The sequence below is a fragment of the Podarcis cretensis genome, assembly GCF_951804945.1.
Source record: "Podarcis cretensis genome assembly, chromosome: 2".
Lineage (NCBI taxonomy): Eukaryota > Metazoa > Chordata > Lepidosauria > Squamata > Lacertidae > Podarcis > Podarcis cretensis.
The window spans coordinates 107211763-107234835 of record NC_137171.1 but is presented as its reverse complement, the minus strand read 5'-3'; the positions used below and the strand labels follow the sequence as shown (position 1 = coordinate 107234835).

At 45.0% G+C, this 23073-nt stretch overlaps 2 protein-coding genes across 2 annotated transcripts in view; one reads left to right on the top strand and one right to left on the bottom strand.

Annotated features, from left to right (window-relative positions):
• IHO1 (interactor of HORMAD1 1) overlaps positions 1-1347 on the bottom strand; it is a 52243-nt gene extending 50896 nt beyond the window's left edge. Inside the window, exon 1 of the mRNA XM_079963265.1 lies at positions 1287-1347. Within this exon, the coding sequence (XP_079819391.1) occupies positions 1287-1344 (58 nt within the window). The 5' untranslated portion in view covers positions 1345-1347. The remainder of the gene's footprint in view (positions 1-1286) is intronic.
• CIMIP7 (ciliary microtubule inner protein 7) lies at positions 4-22709 on the top strand. Its single transcript, XM_079964085.1, has 4 exons — positions 4-155; positions 11140-11253; positions 19829-19906; positions 22109-22709. The coding sequence occupies exons 1-4, from the start codon at positions 129-131 to the stop codon at positions 22595-22597; spliced, it is 708 nt and encodes a 235-aa protein (XP_079820211.1). The 5' UTR covers positions 4-128; the 3' UTR covers positions 22598-22709.
• The last annotated feature ends 364 nt before the right edge of the window (positions 22710-23073 follow it).

The window sequence follows — 23073 nt, the reverse complement described above, 5'->3', positions numbered from 1 at the left end:
AGTTGCTTGGCAACCATGTAAACATGGGTGGCAAGCCCTATGCCCAGGTACCAGCTAGCTTCAGGTGGCAGCTCAAATAACTGAGGGGACAGGCCACTTTTACGTGGCTCCCCTCAGATCCTGAGGGGATGCCTAGCCCGATCGTAGGGACATGGGTGAGTTCAATGTTTGTGATAAATGCTGTCTGTGGCTGTTTGCAAGGCTTCACAAACACTTTATATTCTAGAAAAAGATGACTAGGTATGTTTAGAAATGCTACCCTCTAATCTGGAAGTATTCCCCTCTAATCTGTGGCATCTGGGATGCTTTGTATTCACTTGGGCTATATACACACTCTACCTCTGAAGCATATCTGATGCTCATTCTTTCCTGTAAAGAATCTTGGGCACTGTGGTAAAATTCTCAGCAACTTTTAACAAATCACAGTGCTCAGAATTAATTGAGGGAGATAATGGGCTTTGGAGGTATAGTCGATGCAAAGCTTTCCAAACTGTGTCTTATGACACATTATGTGTGTCGGCTGCAGTGTGTAGGTGTGTCGCACAAATGCTCTTATAAGGGGTTAGTTTAACCTCCAGCTTGCTAGTAAAACTGAATTACTGTGCTGCGAAATGATGCATGTCTAAAAAGTGTGTCACCGCCATGGAAAGTTTGGAAAGCTCCGGTATAGTGTGTACTGAGCCTTGGTGAAAAGATAAATGCACACTGTCCTGGCTCAAGTCTTCCCTCATTTTTGTCCTTACTTCACATGTTCCAAGCCTGAGCCTTGGCAAGCCTTGGTGCAAATTAAGCCCTGCACATGAATTGAAGCTTATTAAATAAGGGGTTGAACCATAAAGAAGTCTATGGGATGAAATTAAGGGGGTTGGCTGAGGTCAGGTTAACCCTGCAAAAAATCAATTCCGATCTGTATGGGAGGGATGGTTTCTACTCAATGTCCCCATTTCCTCAGAAATGACACTCTAATAATGGGAAATTCTGTACAGCAGGATGGGTGCATGGTATGTTTAGACTCTATAATAGGACAGAAATGCTTGGCTCAGATCCTGCCAGTTGTTTCTGAATAGGGCCAGCAGGAAGCAGTGAGGTACTCTGGATGACTCCAACTCCCTTCTCCTTACTTGCTCCCCACTGGTCCACTACTTTTGCCACAAGAAAAGGGTTAGGGAGCAAGGCCTATGGTTGCCTGGCAACCATAGCATCCCAGGCAGGAAACAGGAGTGGCCTTAGGCATATTGTTGCTACGCCAAATATAAAAATGGAAATTTCGCTCCTCGGTTAGATACATCCTGTAATCTTGAGTGTTGTCTTTTGAGCTGCAAAATCCCGCATGGGTTTTTCCATTATTTTAGCAGCAATGGCAGCTTTTCCCTTGCTGGGAACTTAGGCTGTGTACGCACTACACCTTTAAATCACAATCAAAGCACATTCCCCCCCCCCCAAAGAATTCTGGGCATTGTAGTTTGTGTTAAGGGTTGATGGAAATTGTAACTCAGTGAGGGGTAAACTACTGTGAGGAGTATGCTCTACTCTCCATCAGCTTTTGGAGACAGTCTTTGGCCTCCTAGAGAGTCTTTATGTATGAGTGTCAAGCAGTTAAAAATTCACCCACAACTCCAATCTTTACCTCTTGCATCCTCACTTCTTACTCTTCCTTTTGCATCTGATCTCCTATTCTTCACTCTCTACCAGTCCTGAGCAGCAGAAATACACATACCAAATGCACACACCAAACGAGAGGCATAGCCATCTGCTGCCAGTGTATTTTTTTCTAATGCTGATTTAAACTCACCTACTTAAACCCACATTTCATTGCCCTTTTCTTGATAGATAAGATGAACAAACATTCTCCCTTTTCGTTTAAAGGTAAAGGTAAAGGTACCCCTGCCCGTACGGGCCAGTCTTGACAGACTCTGGGGTTGTGCGCCCATCTCACTTAAGAGGCCAGGGGCCAGCGCTGTCCGGAGACACTTCCGGGTCACGTGGCCAGCGTGACATCGCTGCTCTGGCCAGAGCCAGAGCCAGAGCCAGAGCCGCACACGGAAACGCCGTTTACCTTCCCGCTGGTAAGCGGTCCCTATTTATCTACTTGCACCCGGAGGTGCTTTCGAACTGCTAGGTTGGCAGGTGCTGGGACCGAGCAGCGGGAGCGCACCCCGCCGCAGGGATTCGAACCGCCGACCTTTCGATCGGCAAGCCCTAGGCGCTGAGGCTTTAACCCACAGCGCCACCTGCGTCCCCTCCCTTTTCGTTTAGCAGCATTCTAATGTATGAAAACCTTCCAAATGTTTCCTCCCCCAATTCTTTCTTTAACATTTAAGCGTTTTACATCAGTGATCTAAAGTACTTGACATTTTAAACAATGTACAACATTAGTATAATAATAATAATGGAAATGGTTAAAAATAAAACAGCGAGAGAGAGAAAAGAGGGGTAAGCCTGGGTAGTAAATCGCCCTTGATGCATTAATCTCATTAAGGTTCAATAAATTTAATTTGATATATAGTCTCAAAGCACTCCCAGCAATGCATGTGGATTTATATTTTCCTGTACCTTATTCCCCCAATATACAATAAAAATGATAACATTGTCAACAAAAGGATCATAATCTTGTCTTTCCCCTCTCAGTCAGATCATACTAGTCCGTTTAACCATGCAGGCTACAATTCATACTTTGTTTAGCCAAACATGCAATCAGGCATTCTTCCGATTATAGGGAATAATTAAAAAAAAGAATAGTGATCTGTCTGAGTGGCATCACATTCTTAAGCGAGTTAACATACCGTATTTTTCGCTCCATAAGACACACTTTTTTCCTCCTAAAGAGTAAGGCGAAATGTCTGTGCGTCTTATGGAGCGAATGTGTGGTCAGTCCCTGGCTCCCTTTCCGGCCCAGCCCCCTTGCCCAGGCCTCCATTGTTGAATGTTCTGCAGAAGGAGGCTGTTTGTTTCCCCAGAGACATGTGACTGGCTGATTAGCTTATCTGGTAGAAACTAAGGAAGCTGCAGAACTGTGAGTTGAGCCCTATAAAAACAGGATTCCCCCCCCCCCCTTTGCAAAGTAAGTGTAGCACCCTGCTTGTGGTTAACGCTTAGCTGGAATGAAATATTCAACGCAGCAATAGAGAAATTAAAATAATAATTTATTTGTCAGACAAATAAATATGAGGCACAGTGGTATATGGTTACCAAGCTCTGGCCTGGCCTCCTGCCGTTATGGCCAGCACTTATATTTCCTTAATCCAGCCCCCTTGCTCCTCCTGTGGCTGCCTCTGTCCAATCAGCCTGGTTGAAATTCCTATTGGTTGTTTGCTAGAACCAATCACAAAAGATACACCCATTTCCTTCTGTCCTTTTATGGGAAACAAAAAGCTATATATTCTTCTATCTATAAATGACAAATAAGTAGTAATATATCTTACATGTGTCTCAACAAGGAACCTTAATTACCAGCTCACCTCGCCCTATTGCCCTCCAAAACAGATGGTTAATCTTAAATTTTTATCTTAAACAGATGTCAAGGATCATCATTGAAAGATCTCCTTCTCTTGAAGGTCTTTTAAACAAAGGCCTGACAACCAGTGCTCTAATGATGTTTCCTGCTTGGCAGGGGGGGGGGGCTAGGCTGGTGGCTGATGGCCCCTGTGATCTCTTCCAACTATATGAAATAAGAATCTAGCATAAGGATTTAACATTCCTTAGCTTCTAATTCCTTTGCATAATTACATTTAAGCCAATATATTTTTAATACATAACATAGATAGCTTTTTAGAAGAATAAACCTTTTCAAAGTAAGGAACAGTTTCCAGCCTCAAAAATAGAAAGAAAGAAAACCTATCTTCTCCAGCCAAGCCAGTTGCCTTTTTCACTGCTCTTGACCTTTGAACCTTAGGAAAATATGGCTCAAGTTTAATGGGAGGCACATGGTTTTATTTTACTATTTACCCACTCTTAATTATGTTTATCTCTTTTTTATCTTCTGTAATATGTAGGGTCAGTGTAACCTTGGCTGTCAGCCTGTAATTCCCTTTTTACGACTTTGAGAATTGTTTTCTGCTATAAATCAGGGGGCCCCCTTGTCTAGGAGGAAAAACATTTTGCCAAGGTTTTTAGGCAGCTGCTCTTCTGCCTGGCATGAACATTTGAAAATCTTTAAGCTCATTTTAAGATACAGGCCCTGATCAAAATATAAGTTTGATAAAAATGCAGGCTTATGATTAGATGCCTCACCAGGAAGCAAAATCTTCTTTGGAGAAAAAGAGTTTATTGAAATCTGCGCAGAGACAGTCAGGAGAATCACTTCAAAAGCCTGACTGCAAAATTTCTGTGTCCAGCAAGCATTCTTATACCTAAAAACACACATTTGCCTCCTCCCAAGCAGCCCAATCAGCTGACAAGTTTGCAACTTATTCCCTTTTATGGCATAAGGATATATGGCTAGCTAAGCACCCCCTCCCCTTTCCCCTATACGTGTCTTTCTTATACGTGTCTTTCTTCTCCTGCGTTACTGAAGCAGGAAGCACAAGGCAGGAAACGGCCTCTAGCCTGCCTGGTCAAATTTAGCAAGCAACTGTGGGCTCTGCTTGCTGCTTAACCACAATTGCAGAAGTAAGCTTGGTGCAGAAACTCACTATGTGCAGATAATATTAAGAGTAACCCTTCCCTCTCCCTTCAAGCTGATCCTCAAAAAACAGGGTTTTTTCCCCTCTGCAAAAGAAGCTGTACAACTGTTAGCTGATCCCCCCAAAAATAAGGCTTTCCCCCTTTGCAAAAGAAGCTGCACAACTTTGAGCTGATCCTCAAAAAAAGGGGGCTTTTCCCTTTTGCAAAAGAAGCTGCACAACTTTGAGCTGATCCCCCCCCCCAAAAAAAATTAGGCTTTTCTCCTTTGCAAAAGAAGCTGCACAACTGTGAGCTGATCGTCCAAAAAACAGGGCTTTCCCCCTTTCCTCCTCTAAAAACTAGGTGCGTCTTATGGTCAGGTGTGTCTTATGGAGCGAAAAATATCGTAACTGCTTCATAATATTTTGTAAATGATGGAACAGCTAACCCTCTGTTTTTATTTCTCCTAGTAAAGTCTTTAAGGCTACCCTGAATCTTTTCTTTTGCTGAATAATAATAATAATAATAATAATCATCTCCATAAATATATTTTGTCAAGTATCTATAATTTAGGGAAGTACTCTAATTGGAAAATTGAAAAACAAATATAAATTTTTGGGTAAAATTTTAGAAATGTTAATTCCCCTAAACAATATGTTTTCAACAGCAACCAGTTTTTAGTATACCTTTGACTTTAAACACCAGCTTTTCATGATTGTATTCAAATACATTATTTAGGTCTTATGATATTTAACTGGAGAATCTTACCCAGCCACTCAGATTTAGTGCAGTTTATTTTATATCCTGAAACTTTGCTAAACTTGTCCTTTACATCAAGTAGCAGACTAATTATATTTTCCAGACCTTTAACATATAAGACCACATCACCTGCGTACAAGCTAATTTCAAAATCTTCCTAGGCAGCTTTAACACCTGTTATCATCTGGTTAGATCTAATAATTTCTGCTAGAGGTTCAACAGATAATGCAAACAAAAGCACGGATAGAGGGCAACCCTGCCTTGCTTGTCTCTTTAAACAAAACCTTCAAAATGTTTTCTCCCCCCTGTTTTCTTTCTTTCATTCTGCAAGGTAATATATACCTTTCCTACAGTTTTTCCCATAGCAGCACTGTCTGTGGGTAGCACAGCTAGTAATCTATCGCATGAGACACATTGCTGAGATATAGGCATCAAAAGCCTACCAACCAAGGTGGATAAAAGATGTACTTTTATTTTATAGCGGTGAGAAACTGTGACCTCAAAAATACTGCAGAGGCCTGACAATGTGCACAGAAAAGTGGTCTTTATTTGTCTACTGCTGTTGCAACACAACACAAACAAACTTAGAACAGCTCCTCTACCTTTTGCCGTAACCAGGGCAGTTAGCTCTATGTACAATCTCAGGCTACAACACAAAATATTGAGACTCTTAAAAAAATATTGTCAGTTTACAGGGTCACAAAGACAGGTTTGGATACGTGCAGGGAATGCCTGATGAAAACTCAAGAGTGGGGCTAAACATTATTTCTGACTGTCGTGGACTGAAGCTTCCAGTGGTGCTGTCATAGTAGGACTTTGGGTGGGGCAGATGTCCAGAGTCCCCATTTTATATCCTGAAACTTTGCTAAACTTGTACTTTACATCAAGTAGCAGATTAATTATGTTTTCCTCAAAGGCCCTCAAATGCAGCTGGCTCACCACAGTTGGAAGTTAGTGAAGTAATTTAGGTAAATTAAGGTAAAGGACCCCTGGATGGTTAAGTCCAGTCAAAGGCGATTATGGGGTTGCGGCGCTCATCTTGCTTTCAGGCCGAGGGAGCCAGCGTTTGTCCACAGACAGCTTTCCGGGTCATGTGGCCAGCAGGGCTAAATCGCTTCTGGCACAACGGGACACCGTGACGGAAACCAGAGCGCATGGAAATGCCATTTACCTTCCCGCCAGAGCGGTACATATATATCTACTTGCACTGGTGTGCTTTCAAACTGCTAGGTTGGCAGGAGCTGGGACAGAGCAATGGGAGCTCACCCCGTCGCAGGGATTCGAACCACCAACCTTCCGATTGGCAAGCCCAAGAGGCTCAGTGGTTTAGACCACAGCGCCACCCATGTCCCTAGTGAAGTAACATACATTATCTCTAAACAGGGAGAGACCTTGTGAGGTCCAGATGTCTGGAGACAACAGTTACCTAAACATACCACTAGAAGCCTCAGTATGCTCTTACCTCTTCACCCTTCAACATACCTACAGATATTCTGATTGTCTCTCTTTATCAGGGAAAGCACCTTTTCCTGATCCCTCTCTCTGCTAAACCACCACCCTTATTTTTTATTTGGGGATGGCCTTGTTTGAATTTAAATATGGGATTTAAATATGGGGTTCAGCTCCCTCCATGGGCAAGTTAAAAGTTTTAAATGGGCAGATGCAACTTACGTCCAAGGGACATAGACATGCATTTCACATCCTGTACATGCTGAGATTTACAGTACACTCGTACCTTTGGTTACATACTTAATTCATTCCGGAGGTCCGTTCTTAACCTGAAACTGTTCTTAACCTGAAGCACCACTTTAGCTAATGGGGCCTCCCGCTGCGCCACCACCGCACGATTTCTGTTCTCATCCTGAGGTAAAGTTCTTACCCTGAGGTACTATTTCTGCGTTAGTGGAGTCTGTAACCTGAAGCGTCTGTAACCCGAGGTACCACTGTATTTTGAACAGTTGGTAAACAAATTTGTAGGACAATTATATTTTGCAGACGTCTCTTTAACCAGAAGAATCATTGCCCTCTTGACTTTTAAATCATTGCGGGGCAGGCTAATGCAGAGTAAATTAATATAGTGCAGAGCAAATTAATATAGTGCATGGGCAATGAAAAGACTTTAATTATATGTAATACTCATTAAGTGATCCTTGGTTTGAAAATGGGAGTGTTCTGGTAAGAACACCATTATGACTGTCAGCGCTGGAAGCTACAGCGGTAAAGAAAAATAATAGGATAGAAGGGTGGACAACTTATAAAAGCTTATTAAAACAAGAGGGAGGAGAGTATAAATTTAAAGAATTTAAGGAATTATCAGGGAAATGAACTACATGATTAAAATATCATTTGAATGATATTTTAAGAAAGATAGGATACGAGGGTTTGGGGAACAAATGTCACAACTGGAGAGAGACCTGTTGGGATGTAATGTAAAAAAAGTGTTGTCTTGAGGAATGATGAGATAGAATCCATTTGCCCTCAGCAGCCCCTGCCCCGATGGTGATCAGAAAATGTCTGCCTGAGCGAATAGTGCAGAAATCAGCTCGGCAGTTAGAAAATAGAATCTACTTGCCTCAGCAGTCCAACACACAAAAGGTACCCTATGAGCAGAAAATGTCTCCAGAACCGTCCCCCCCAGAACCCCCACTTTCGAGTTTGCCACAAAATGCTGTGTAAACTGAAAGTCAGTCACAAGGAGATGAGCTAACTGTCTGTGTTATGTACTGAAGTTCTCACCCTGGGCCAGGAGGGGGATACTGTAGATAGTTTTCACTCAGGTCCACATATGCAAATAGGGGATTGAAAGTGATGTTCAGTGATTGGATAGTTACAGAAAGTGGTTACTGTTGCGTTGTAGTGGAGCTCTATATAAGCAGGCTGGCTGAACCCTTCTGTTCTGTTCTGTTCTGTTCTGGCCTGTGAATAAACAAGAGCTGTTTGAAGAATTGCTGTGTCGTCTGATATGTTCACCCACAACTTAACAGTCTGGTGTCTGTTTTTAAACTTGCATAGGTCAGCTGAATATGGGCAAAAAACCAGCACAGACTGGCAGTTGCAGACAGGACTGGAGGGGAGCGGGGAAGAGGCTATAAAAGTTCTGTTTTTGCCTGCTATTGTAATGTCTCCCAAAAATAGAAATTGTTGAGACAGACTCCCAGAAAGAGGAACTGCTTAGGAAAGGACTCTTGTGTGGCTTGTTTGCAAAATGATGTAATCTCGCTCTGCACATGCTCTTGTACCCGTGTCTGGAAGTTGTTTGTGACACACTATAAAAGTGAGCCCCAAATAGCAATCGGGGCTCAGCCTTTGAGAATGATCTCGCTGATGCCAGCTGCAGCTTAATAAACCAGACCTTCCTCGAAGAACCCAGTGCCTGTTGTTATGGATTAGGACAAATTCTGCAACAGTCTAAAATGTACAGTGGTACCTCAGGTTAAGTACTTAATTCGTTCCGGAGGTCCGTTCTTAACCTGAAACTTCTTAACCTGAAGCACCACTTAAGCTAATGGGGCCTCCTGCTGCCGCTGGGCCACTGGAGCACAATTTCTATTCTCATCCTGAAGCAAAGTTCTTAGCCCGAGGTACTATTTCTGGGTTAGTGGAGTCTGTAACCTGAAGCATATGTAACCTGAAGCATATGTAACCCAAGGTACCACTGTATAAACTATTATTGGAATGGGAGACAAAGAATAAGCAAGTAAAATCCTCAGTGATACTCTGGGCAATAGATATCGGTCATAATATAGACATGGCAGCATGGGAACGATTGTGGAACGTGGGTATAAAATTTACAGTATGTTATGGTTTAAGAGAAAATTATATGAAAATGATGTATCGTTGGTATCTAACACCGAGTAAACTGGCAAAAATGTACAAATCTATATCAAACAAGTGTTGGAAATGTAAAGAGAAATAAGGTTTTTTATCATATGTGGTGGTCTTGTAGTAATGATATATAATGAATTGAAAAGGTTGTTTAAAATAACTTTTGTAAAAAACAACAACCAGAAGCTTTTCTTTTGGGCATTATAGGGACAGAACTATCTAAATTGTATAGAAATTTATTTCTGTATGCTACTACAGCGGCAAGAATGCTACTCGTCCAAAAAATGGAAAGAAGCAGAAGTCCCAGCAAAGGAAGAATGGATACAAAAACTTATGGAATATGCACAAATGGCGAAACTTACCAGAAGAATAAGAAATCAAGATAACAAACTGTTTTTTTAAAATAAAGAATGGAAATGGTTCATTGAATATTTACAGAAAAATGGCAAACAGATAAAAACATTGGCAGGATTATTGTAATAACTTGCAGTTTCATAAGAGTATATATTTAAAGTAGATAATTAAATGAGCAAATCAAATGAATTTGGATCTGCAGAAGATATTAAAAAATAAATTTAAGGAATCGCAGAAAGAGGGGGAAGGAAGTCAATCTTTGAAATGTTAAAATATTGTAAAATTAATGAAATGTATAAACCTGGAAAGTATAAATAAAATAATAAAATAAAATAAAATGGGAGTGTTATATCCCTCGTTTTGATGGTAAAATGTTGGCGGGTACATAGGTAGCAGCAGTGGCGGCTAGTCCTAACTCCTCCAATATCTGCTATAGTGACTATGCTGGACAACAGACAACAATGGTTATAGATTCCAGCTTCTTGGCACAGAATGGTTACTTTAGTGCAGTGTTTTGATTGATTGGTTTTTAATGCAGAGTACAGTGGTACCTTGGTTCTCAAACGCCTTCGTACTCAAGCAACTTGGAACCCAAACACTGCAAACCCAGAAGTAAGCGTTCCAGTTTGCGAACTCTTTTCGGAAGCCAAACGTGCTCCGTTTTGAGTGCCACGCTTCCGTTTTGAGTGTTACGCTGAGGTCTTTGCTATTTATTTTGCGTTTTTGTTTTTGCGGCTTTTTTGTTTTGTTCTTGTGACTATGTGGAACCCAGTTCAGCTACTGACTGATTGACTGTGTGACTGCAGTACATTGTTTATTGCTTTCATTTGATGGCTCAACGGTCTCGTCAGATGGTAAAATTCATGTTAAGTTGGTGTTTCAGGGGTTGTTTTCAAAAGTCTGGAACGGATGAATCCATTTTGCATTACTTTTCATGGAAAAGCGTGCCTTGATTTTGGAACGCTTTGGTTTTGGAACGGACTTCCGGAATGGATTAAGTTTGAGAACCAAGGTACCACTGTATACTCAGTGTCCCAGATAACTCTTTTGCTGTAAAGGCTGGTGTAGATTATGGCTTTCCAGTCCCACGTTGATGGCTGGATGGTGTTGCACACAACCAAAAATACCTTTTCAGGCAGAATGCTGTTTTGGTGAGGGCAAGAGGGCAGCCTGGAATCGGGGCGCAGCTGGGCATTCTCTACCAGCCACATAGGCTGGCGCAGATCAGCTCAGACTGAAGCTCCCCTTATGTCTGGTCCGTGGCGATCAAGACTGTCGAAACATGACTCTCAGCCCTCGCAAACGAAGCTCTCTTGACAAGTCCTTGGCTGGCGTAACGTGACCAAGAGATCCCCCGTGGGAAGCTGGCCTGCATCATCGGAGACTCGCCTGTCTGCTTCTTGCCCTCGCCTGAAGAGCCTCTTTTCTTGTCGGTAATAAGAATAATGACAAACCCGTAAGAAATCCTTTCGTAGTTGTCAGAGGCAAAGTGTGACTTTCCACTGGCCCCTATCAAGCTCGCCAGCGAGTTTGGAGAGGCGACTGGATTATGTTGCTCAATTGCTAATTAGGGGCTCCTTGTTGCCTCTCTTGCTCCAGCACGCCAACGGTTTCTATGGCAACTACAGAAGCAGATGCAGGACCGACTTCACCCAGGAGTATCGCAAAGCAGCCCAGCCGCAACCTCCTGAACTCTTCCTGAAGAGAATGAAGGTGAGTGACGGGTCAGCTCCTTCGACAGGCTCCCACTGGGAAGAAGGCAAATGAAAGCCTTCATCCTTACCAGACCTCCTATCTGGTTGTTAATAGGGACAAATGGAATGAAAGAGTCGTAGGGGCGTGCTGTGACTAATCTCATTTTGCACAGAGGAAGGCGTGAAATGTACTGGAAGTAGGCCTCAGTGCATTGCCGTGGTTAAGATCTGGGAGAGAAAGTTCTCATCTCAAGTTCAGGTGTTTAACTCTTTGACCACAGCCTTTTCATACCTGAGACCCACCTTCAACCTGTGGCTACCCCTTTAAAAATAATAATAAATAAAAACCTATTTATTTTCCAACTGTACACAGCATTCCAAATGCGGTCACGCCATGTAGCAGCATTACAATATTGGCAGTTTTATTTTCTCAACAGCCCATCTGGCTATTGACCAGGAAGTTGGTGGTTCAAGCCCACCCAGGGATGGCTGTGAGCAGGATCCGTGCATTGCAGGGGGTTGGACTAAATGACCCCCAGGGTCCCTTCTGTTGTAAACAAAATCTGCCCTTCTTCCCTTATGGGGTATCCAAGAGCCCTTATAGAGTGCTTAAGTGGGTTCCCTATCGGTAGGAGAAAATAACAGACCAACCAGAGAATATTGAGAAGCAAAGCAGCTAGTAAGCCTGATCTTTATTAAAGCTGTTGCAACAGGGTGCTCCCCTCACGCACAGGAGGACGGAGGAGGACCCAGAAAAAAGGCGGTCTGCAGCAGAAATTTGAATGTTGTTGTTTTTCCTGTCTGTCAGGTTATCTGATAATGCCTTATCGGATTGCCTTTCCTGGTAGTCTGGCCATTCCTTTGAGATGGTGATTACCCAATTCCTGAGACAATGGGAAGGTTCCCTCCCCCCCTCCCCCTTGCAGAGAAAACATTTGGTCAGTTTGGGAATCAAAATGGTTTCAGGACGGTCTTCCTGTGCTGCTCCAGACATGTGGTCCACATATCTATGTACGTGCTTGGCTGGCACATTTATGAACATTCATTATATATATAAGACCTTAAATTTTTATTTACACTTCCAACTCTACGATTCTATGAGTTCCCTTCCTAGTGATCGCTGCCATGGAATGTGCCTTTTCCTCTACGCACTGGGTCAACATCTTCCTGCACCACAACCCCAAGGTCTCATTTCTGATCAGTCAACTCATGAGCGTATACGGTATACAAACATGCTTCACTTTTACACTCGTTTACACTGGATTGCATTTGCCATTTTACCACCCAGTTTAGAAAGGAGCTTTTGCAGCGTGGCCCTAGGTCGTATCCAGAGTACTCAAGAGACATACTGTGATAGATATGGGATGGCAACTGATGGATCCCATCACGAAGGTTGGTGGTAGTGGTGATGGCTGTAGCTGACTCTTTCACTTGCATTTGTGAAGCCTGGGATTAAAATCCTAATTCAACCTGCATAAAATTGCTTGTCCCAAACTGCTGATTTTATGCCATTTGACCCTTTGCCGATGTGGAATTAATTTGAGCTAGAGCAGCAGGCAGGCACCTGAATCCCTAGTGCTTGACTTTTCTGCATAGTGTTGCAAGAATATGTCTTCCTGTAAAGCATAATATGTCATGCTGTAAAGTAAAATGCTTTTCTGATCGGAAAAATCTATTTAGGAAGATGTGGTTATGTTTTTCTGCTTCTGTTACGACCAGTTTTAGGAGGTTGTGAATATTTTTGCACTGTTAGGACTTATACTAGATGCTGCTTAAAGCTTTAATAACTAAAATGCAGCTAATTGTTTGTTAATTATCTTCTTGCTGTTTTTAATAGCTGCCTTGAGCGCTATTATAGTTGGATATAAATTTCTCAAATGAAACAAAAATGAAAGGTAAAGCAAATTCCATGCGCCCAAGGTTACATTAGTGGAAATGCTTCTCTATTCTCTGTTGACTGAGTAAAGGTAAAGGCAAAGGAACCCCTGACCACTAGGTCCAGTCGCGGACGACTTTGGGTTTGTGGCGCTCATCTTCCAGGTCATGTGGCCAGCATGACTAAGCTGCTGCTGGAGAACCAGAGCAGTGCACGGAAACGCCGTTTCCCTTCCTGCCGGAGTGGTACCTATTTATCTACTTTGATGTGCTTTCGAACTGCTAGGTTGGCAGGAGCTGGGACCAAACAACAGGAGCTCACCCCATCATGGGGATTCGAAGCACCGACCTTCTGATCAGCAAACCCTAGGCTCTGTGGTTTAACCCACAGCGCCACCCACTGTGTACTCATCCTAATATGCTTGCGAGGAGGTTAAGATGGCATTGGCTCAAGCAACCTTCCAGTCCATTTCCAGTCCAATATTTTGGGGAAACAGGTTTGTAGCGCAAAACCTCCCAGTCAGCTATAATTGTGGAACCTGAATTTGCAGGTATGTGATTGAATCCCACCTGAGAACAGCTACAGTCTGGAAGAACCCTCTTGTCACCTGCTCATGAGAGGGATCCATTGTCGGTAGTTTCTTTCTTGCCAGGTTGTCCTTTGTTATTGTGGTATGGAAGTGCTAGCCCTCCTCTTTATTAAATCTATCTGCTGGGATTTCGGGTAGCAGCTAAGCTCTATTTAATTGCTTTGCAATATCTTGAGCGGCATGTTGTGGATTAGGCTCCTCCTGCCCCCACATCCTGGCACTGACAGTAGGAGACTTGGCATCTGTCCCCATTAAGCAATGAAGACAGCTGCCTCTTAATTCTCTTCCGGGAACCCACAGCGGTTTTGACAACAGGTAAAGCCACGGCTGCTTCTCGTCCTCTGTGCCGCTGTGCCTGGAGCCCTGTCACCTCGCAGCACTGCAGAGGCAGGAAACGGAGCATCGTGTTGTGACAAGGGGCTTAGCTCATGTGACTCGGCATCTGTGCTGCTTGGATAATCTCTTTCTCTGATCCTTTCGGTTTGCAAGGGAGAACTCCCACTGCTGATTCCCAAGCCCAAGCGCTCGTCCTCAGCTTATTTCATGGAGGGGAGAAATGATATAGCTCAGTATTTTATCTGTGGGAGATCTGATCAGGGTGATCGGATGCAAAGGCAGAGGCTTGCGTTCGCTTAATAGTTCTGCCTGTTTGAGCAGGCACTTGTTTTCTGACCCCTGCAGCATTTTGGGATTACAAACTGTACCTGTTGAAAATCCCTCACCGGCAATATGTTATTACAGTTACAAAATCCCTGACAGCTTGTGGGCTGGATATAACCCTCCAAAGCACTTTATTTGGTCTCTAGTTACCCCGTACTACATGTTAATTATGTTGTGGCAAAGTGTTTGCTAGCAGTTTCACTGGTACGGAAAATATTGTTTTCAAAAGCTGTAAGAAACCAGAGGTGGAGTCTCTCTCTCTCTCTCTGGGTTTCAAAGCCCATGCTGATCGAGAGGGTCAACTTTATTTATAAAGCCTCAGCAACAATGAAGACTTGGCAAAACGCCTCTCCTACCCAACCTTGAAATTACAGGGTGGCTTTAGAGAATATAGAAGCAAAGGGTCATAATTCACAGGTACATGCCTTGCATGCAGATAATCCCAGGCTCCATCTCCTCCAAATAAAAAGGTAGCAGGTTTAGAAACAACTTCTATACGAGGACCAAACTAGATGTGATATTTATCAAAGGGTTGCCCTGGTGCCCTTGATCTTTAAAAAAAATAAATAAATCGCTGGTACAGCCCATCCCCGCAAGCCGGATCAGGACTATACTGTGTGTGGAGGGGGCCTTAAACCTTTTTCCTCTGCCTTGTTCCCAATGAGAATCCACACAACCCCATGAGCCCAGGGAGGAGAAGGGGGCAAGGCCAGGGAGAGTTTCACAGGAAAGGATGAGAAGTTGTTTGTGGATCCAGGGGAGAACAGAAAGATAGTATTGGGGGGATGCAGGCAAGGGCATCACAATGTCAGAGCGACGAAAACAGGGATTCATTTTAGCAGCGGTCCTGGGTAGATTGAGCTGGCAAAGGTGAGCTATCTGAAGGCCAGAGAAAATATTATTGCAGACTGCAATTGTTATGTACTGAAGTTCTCACCCTGGGCCAGCAGGGGGATACTGTAGATAGTTTTCACTCAGGTCCACATATGAAAATAAGGGATTGAAAGTGATGTTCAGTGATTGGATAGTTACAGAAAGTGGTTACTGTTGCGTTGTAGTGGAGCTCTATATAAGCAGGCTGGCTGAACCCTTCAGTTCAGTTCTGTTCTGGCCTGTGAATAAACAAGAGCTGTTTGAAGAATCGCTGTGTTGTCTGATATGTTCACCCACAACTTAACAGTAATCACTGGGGGAGATTAACAGGAGCACATACCAGATGTTGCATCTTCAGTGGTGCAGAACAGGCCATGCTGGCCCAAAATATGATAGGGCCAACGAGTGTAATAGCCCTTGGAGTGTGGTTAGTATGGGTGTGAGTTCACCTGCTAGGTTTGCCATCTGCGCCTTGTCTCTGCTTTCTAGGCAGCAATATACAAGACACCCAGGTACTAGGATTAGTGATATCGCCCAAAACCGGTTTGAAGTCCATATCATGATATCAGTTCCATAGGTTTTTACCTGACAATATATTGCGAATCATGATGTGTATTAAAGCTGGGCAATATATTGTCCCAAACCAGTTTTAAGTTCATATCATGATATTGGTTTCATAATTTTTGACCCGGCAATACATTGCAGATCATTACGTGTGTGTGTGCTGTGCAAAAAATCACAATGGCGGGGGGGAACCGTGAAGCCGGCCAATGCCTGTACATAGCTCAATCCTTATTTCAGACATTGTGATATATTGGTGTATCACGATGTTTAGCTGGTGATATATTGCGATGTTGAAAAACCAGATCCCGCCCAGCCCTACCAGGTACCTCACAAGAGGGTTATTTATTGCTGCCATTCATGAGAAGACATTTGCTTCTGAAGAGGCACATGGCGCAGCCTCCACTCCAAGGCGTGCACTAGGAGAGAGACCCTTCCTCCAAAAAGAAACTAAAATTTGCAGCCTGTATAACGTACAGGCACCTATACACACTGTACTTCACAGTGAGGGGCTAGCTAGTACCTTATACACTAGCTTTCAGCATGATTTGGATAGACATGGAAAATCAGTGAGGTATAGGCAGTGCATTACAAAACGCAGGAGAGCAATTCCGGCTTCAGCTTGTAAACTGGAGAAATTCCCTCTAGCCGGACTGACTGAGATTAGTTGTGAGGGAGAAGTTGCTCTAAAAGAGCCAGCACCTCACAAACACTTTTAGGCAGCCTATAAATGTCGGCTTATAACAATCAGAGACCTGTAGCAAAATATGTGTTTGGCTACTTCAATAGTATAAATACAACCTGTGCATCTTCAGCTCCTTGGCTTGACCGCCCTGTTGGCTCCTAGGGATGCGCAGGGATGCCAGCTAAGGCAACAGAATAAGCTCCTGGAGGATGCAGAACTGATCTCCAGCTGCCAGCTTGCAAGAGCTTTTCAGACATCAGTGAATGGCACAATTGACTCCCTCAGAATGATTCCTCCTGATGAAATTCGTCTGCTAACAAAGCATCCCTTGAAGCTGACATCTGCACAGAGAACACAAGAGCATCTCCAATTTTGTCATATGCTGGGGAGCTCTGGATTCAAGAGAGGAAAGGGTCTTAGCCCAGCGCTTTGCAGGATAAGGCCCCGCAGGTGTACACTCTGATAATGTGGGTGAGCAAGAGCACTCCTCATGAGACACAGAGCAGGTACAGAGTGATAAACACACCACAGCACCTGAAGCCCTGCCTTCGGTCAGCCGGGGTGGAAAAAGGGAGCGATTTTGTTTATTCTATTGCTGTGCCAGCCTGAGAGGCCCTTGGGTGGCCTGTTCAGCTCTGCTTCCCACAAAGACCAAAGTGTCTGGTACTCCCATCTCGAGATGCCCCAGTTACAGGTTCCCTGCTTCCTGCCACCAGAGAGAGGATCGCCAGTGATAATTCACTCCCCACTTGAGTAGAGGTTGGACCTTCTGCAAGGACCGCGAGCCTAAGACTAGGCCTCGTATGCCTAGGAATAGAACGATGTATTTTCTTTTGTTTTGCATTACATTTTATTTTGAAAAGAAATACAGTGAAATCACTAATTAAGGGAAAAGGGGGGAATCAAACTCACTAATTACTGTTTTTTTTGTATATCAACATGGGTGGACTTATGAGAGTGAAAACAAAAAGGCTGTGTAGAGACTCACTGGTTATCACTGACAGTTGTGAGTATTTGGATAAGTTATGTATCTATGAGTCATTTCTTGTTTCTTGATGGAAGCTGTGGAACAGGCAACTGACGCAACTGACGCTTTTATTCTTCATTCTCTACCAGTCCTGAGCAGCTGAAATATACATACCAAATGCAGCACACCAAGCAAAAAAAGGCATAGCCATTAGCTGCTACTAGGGTGGAAGTGTGGGACGCAGGTGGCGCTGTGGGTTAAAGCCTCAGCGCCTAGGGCTTGCCGATCGAAAGGTCGGCGGTTCGAATCCCTGCGGCGGGGTGCGCTCCCGCTGCTTGGTCCCAGCGCCTGCCAACCTAGCAGTTCGAAAGCACCTCTGGGTGCAAGTAGATAAATAGGGACCGCTTACCAGCGGGAAGGTAAACGGCGTTTCCGTGTGCGGCTCTGGCTCTGGCTCTGGCTCTGGCTCTGGCCAGAGCAGCGATGTCACGCTGGCCACGTGACCCGGAAGTGTCTCCGGACAGCGCTGGCCCCCGGCCTCTTAAGTGAGATGGGCGCACAACCCCAGAGTCTGTCAAGACTGGCCCGTACGGGCAGGGGTACCTTTACCTTTTTAGGGTGGAAGTTGTGGAACAATCGATTGACCCTTTTTAGATCCAAGGGGCTTGGCCTTATAGAAATAATCCTAGAGGCTTCAACGTAGGATAGACTGAAGCCCAATTTCCAGTTTCCTTGGCCAAAACATTTACCTGAATGCATACTGGAAAGTACTCTGTACAATAATAATAAAAAAACCACACCTCCAATATTTATTCTGTTTTACCGCCTTTGTATCAAACCCTTCCATAAAGGATTTCAGGGATTTTCTTTTGTGCAGGGATTTACCCAATTTTCTCCTCACAACAATTCTGTGAGGTAAAAAATGGTAAGAAAGCGTGACTGGCTAAAGGTAGTTCAGCAAGCTTCATGAATTGTGACTGAGTGGGGATTTCATTCCAAGTCTTCCCCAGTCTGCCCAGTATGGTATGTACTGGATAGGGATAGCTTGACCACACTTGTCCATGCATTAGTAACATCATGGTTGGATTACTGCAATGTGGGGCTACCCTTGAGGTTGGTCCAGAGGCTGCAGCTACTGCAGGTAAAGGATCCCTGAATGGTTAAGTCCAGTGACTAGGCTGCTTGTGGGGCAAACTACTGCCAGTATATAATACAGTGATACCTTGGGTTAAGAACTTAATTCATTCTGGAGGTCTGTTCTTAACCTGAAACTGTTCTTAACCTGAGGTACCACTTTAGCTAATGGGGCCTCCCGCTGCCGCCGCGCCGCCGGAGCACAATTTCTGTTCTCATCCTGAAGCAAAGTTCTTAACCCCAGGTAGTATTTCTGGGTTAGCAGAGTCTGTAACCTGAAGCGTATGTAACCTGAAGCATCTGTAACCCGAGGTACCACTGTGCGTTGTTTGTAGGATTTTCACCAGCTGCGAGTCTGCCACCTATAAGGCCCTATATTATCCCAGGACCAGGTTATGGCGAAGCGAGGATGTTCAGGAGAGCCTTTCACACTCGCTTGCCCAACTGCAACTCAACAGCTCTGCAGGGTTGCCAATTGAGTCTTAATCTAAGGTAGTTGCTGCCATTATCCTCCCACTTCCTTCTTGCAGCCAAGGTGCACCTGGGGCACACCAAAATTTTGTTGTTTTTCTTAAGGCTTCAAGCCAGTACAGCTGCACTCATTGGCTCAACCTATACTCAAACTTGCTGGGGAAAGCAAGGCTAGCTGCCTTCGCACACCCCAGTATCAAAGCAGCTTGCTCATTACCCTGGTAGTTCCCCTCCCTAACTTCCCAAAGCCCAGGAACTCTGAGATCAACTCACCCTGTGTTTCACAAGTAGTTCCCTTATATGTTACTGAGTGTGGAAAGGCAGCCCACATTTCGCAAGTCTTTCCCAGATCTCAGAAGAAAATGGGTTGGTCTCTTACAACTCAGATCTAAACAGTAGCCTGGATTCCAGAATCCCGAGGCTTGCAATTGCAGAGTTTTATGGCCCAGTTGTCAAACTTTACTAGAAATAAAAGGTAGGGGGGAAGCAGGTAGAGGGTGAAAACAGAATACAAAGTAAACCAGAACACTGTGGCTCTAAAACTGGGCTAATCCTACCCTACCGACTACAGCAGCTTTTCTCAGCCTTGAGTCCCCAATCGTCTTGGACTACAGCACCCGAAATCCATAGCTTCCCAGTACGAATCCCTCTCCTTTGGGCCAAATTTGCCCTCACCTGGTGTTTGAAAGCAGATCCCATCTTTACCCCACTGGTACAACTGCAGGGTGTGGCGTTTGGCAGGGAGCCGTGGGCTAATCTTGCTTGTGCTCTTTTCCAGGAAACCCCTTCAAAGCACATATTCTCTAAGCACGACAACAGGCACGCCTTCCCAGGATCAGCTACATATTTTGAGAACGTGAGTGTGATTGGTTTCGGGGGTGCGGGAGCGTGGGGGCGGGGAAGGTTTTTTTGTCCTTTTCCTCTTATGCAGCAATAGAGGCGGTAGAGAAGTTAATCAGAGGAGTGCTTGATTAGAGACACCGGTTTCATTCCTAATGTGATTAGCTCTCCCTTGGCAGGCTCCAGGGCTCCCTCAGGAACTGATGACACCAACCGGATGCCTCTGCAAAAGCACTACTTAAGTGCTCTTGGCTGCACGAAGTAGCCTGAGGCTTTGCCTTACACGTCTAGTGGGTACCTGATACACTTGAGCATTCAGGGTCAGGTGCCGCAGGGACAGGACAGAGCTGGGCAAACTGGAGTGCTCCATACCACATCAGGTCCCTTACCTTTCCCGCCCCGACCTGGCCACAGTGATCCATGCGACAGTCACCTCCAAGCTTGACTACAGTAATTTGCTCTACGTGGGGCTGCCCTTGAAGCTGTCCCAGAAACTCCAGTGGGTGCAGAATGCTGCAGCAATGCTCTTCACGGGGTCTCTGCCATGGGAGCATATTCACCCAGTGCTTTTCCAGCTGCACTGGCTCCCGGTGGAGTACAGGGTCAGATTTAAGGTGCTGGTTTTGACCTTTAAAGCCCTTCGCGGCCTAGGACCCTTGTACCTACGGGACTGCCTCTCCCGGTATGCCCCACGGAGGACTTTAAGGTCCATAAATAGCAACACCCTAGTGGTCCCGGGCCCTAAGTAAGTTAGATTAGCCTCAACCAGAGCCAGGGCCTTCTCAGCACTGGCTCCGGCCTGGTGGAACGCTCTGTCTCATGAGACCAGGGCCCTGCAGGATCTGATTTCTTTCCGCAGGGCCTGTAAGACAGAGTTGTTCCACCTGGCCTTTGGCTTAGAATCAGTTTGATTCCCTCCCCCTCTTTCTTTTTCCTTTCTCCTCCTGTGAAGAGGCCGCATCCTAATGTTTTAATGTTGTATTTTAATCTTGTTTCTTTAAATTCTATTTTAATCAACTTGTTTTTATTGTTGGTTGTTAGCCGCCCTGAGCCCGGTCTTGGCTGGGGAGGGCGGGGTATAAATAAAATTTATTATTATCATTATTATTATTACCATCCTTTGTGCTCTGTAAGGCAGGTGTGCTCCGTAAGATTCCTCCATGGCGCTGGGAGGGAAAGTCGACTAAGCTTGAACTCAAAGGTTAATCTAGCGAAACCACGCTTTCTGAAACAATATGAGAACCAAAGCACAGCCATCCTTTGAAATTTGCACCTCTGAATTTTGGAGCGCAGTTCTCCAGTCAAGTAATGTGTAGGGGGGAATTGCATATATTCGTGAGAATAGCATACAAAATGCGTTAGGATAAACTGGTTGCAAAAATGTGTATATTAGTAAAAGAAAAACCCTGCACGGAATGTGTTTATCAGGAGAAATATGCCAAATAATTGCAATTTGTGGCATACTGGCTAACTTGTGGGTTATTATATGCAGGATCAAGTACTGAGGGCAGGAGTTTCCGCTTAGTGTGAAGACAGATTGATTTTTTAAAAAGCAATCGCAGAGTTGTGAACCCTTCTACAAAACTTTTGTGAGAGACGTCAAGCACTTGATCAGTTGCAAATTTTGTCCCTCAATTCCAAGGTAGTTCACCCGTCACTAAGGTACCCCTGCCCGTACGGGCCAGTCGTGTCCGACTCTAGGGTTGTGCGCCCATCTCACTTAAGAGGCCGGGGGCCAGCGCTGTCCGGAGACACTTCCGGGTCACGTGGCCAGCGTGACAAAGCTGCTCTGGCGAGCCGGCACCAGCGCAGCACACAGAAACGCCGTTTACCTTCCCGCTAGAAAGCGGTACCTATTTATCTACTTGCACTTAGGGGTGCTTTCGAACTGCTAGGTGGGCTGTGGCTGGGACCGAAAGATGGGTGCTCACCCTGCCGCGGGGATTCGAACCGCCGACCATGCGATCGGCAAGCCCTAGGCGCTGAGGTTTTACCCACAGTGCCACCCGCATCCCACCATCACTAGTTCACCCGTCACTAGTTTTGATTAAATGTGGCAAGGGTTTCCTCCAGTGCCCTTCCCTGCTCTCAGAATATTGCACCTGTCTTCCACCCTTGGTAACCTCCTGGCTTCTTCTTGTTCTGCATTTAAAATGGTGTGCTAGGTGGCTCCTTTCACAGTGCAGGTGTGAACAGTCTGGTCATTGTTTCCCGGCAGGGCTTAGGAAGGAGGAGAATAGAGGGAAGCCTTCCCAACACCAAGAACTTAATTGACTGGGTTCCCTTGAAGGAGGAGTTAAGACGTGAGAGACCCCTCATCTCAAGCTACCAGTATGACTTCCACTCCAGAGAAAAGGTCCCCCAGGTGTTAGTTCATCACTCCCAAAGCCAAGGGCAGCCCCTGCAACGCACACCCAGCACCACCTACCAGCACACTTATCGGAGCTACTCTTTGTATGAACCCATCCCCAGGACATTCAAGCGTGAGGTGGTGAAAGATGCTGAGCCCACCAAGCCTGTCTCCAGTGAGCCCACTGCCCCTGTCTCCAGTGAGCCCGCCACCGTTCCAGGCTCGTGTGAGCCCACCGCAACAGATACCAGCAAGACCCCAGAAGCCTTTGCTCCAGGACCCATTTATGTGCGCCCTGGCACCCACAGGCCAACTCGGTGGACTGTCTCAGACTGTTTGCACTGGCACAATTGCTGATCACACGTGGGAGTTTCTACGTTATCTGCAAGAACAGTTAAACGCTCCTTTGTACAAGGTGAAATATGGGAAAAAATAAAATAAAATCTTGCTGGACTGTGACACAAGCGGATGCTATGGGTTTTGCATGCCCTTTATTCCCCCTCTGCCAGGTAACCTTTTGCCACAAAACTCTTGATTTTGGCCACGAAGTTGTTTTGCCGGTCAGAAGAGTTGTGCGGAGGTATGCTTGTTTAATTCTACTGTTTTGTTTTCAAGACTAAGCACAAAGGGTTGTTTTGTAGGGACGAATAGGCACCAAACAGGGAAGCCCCGGAGGAGGAAGGCTCAGAGCCCGGGATTGGTGGGGGGACAATGAAGAGAGATCAGAGGCAGAAGGTGTGGGCGGGCGGGGAGAATGGTTGGATGCTGAAGAAGTAACAGGCTTTAGTGAGCAAGGAGAGCCTGTGACAGGGAGCAGCTTAGACTCAGAGGCT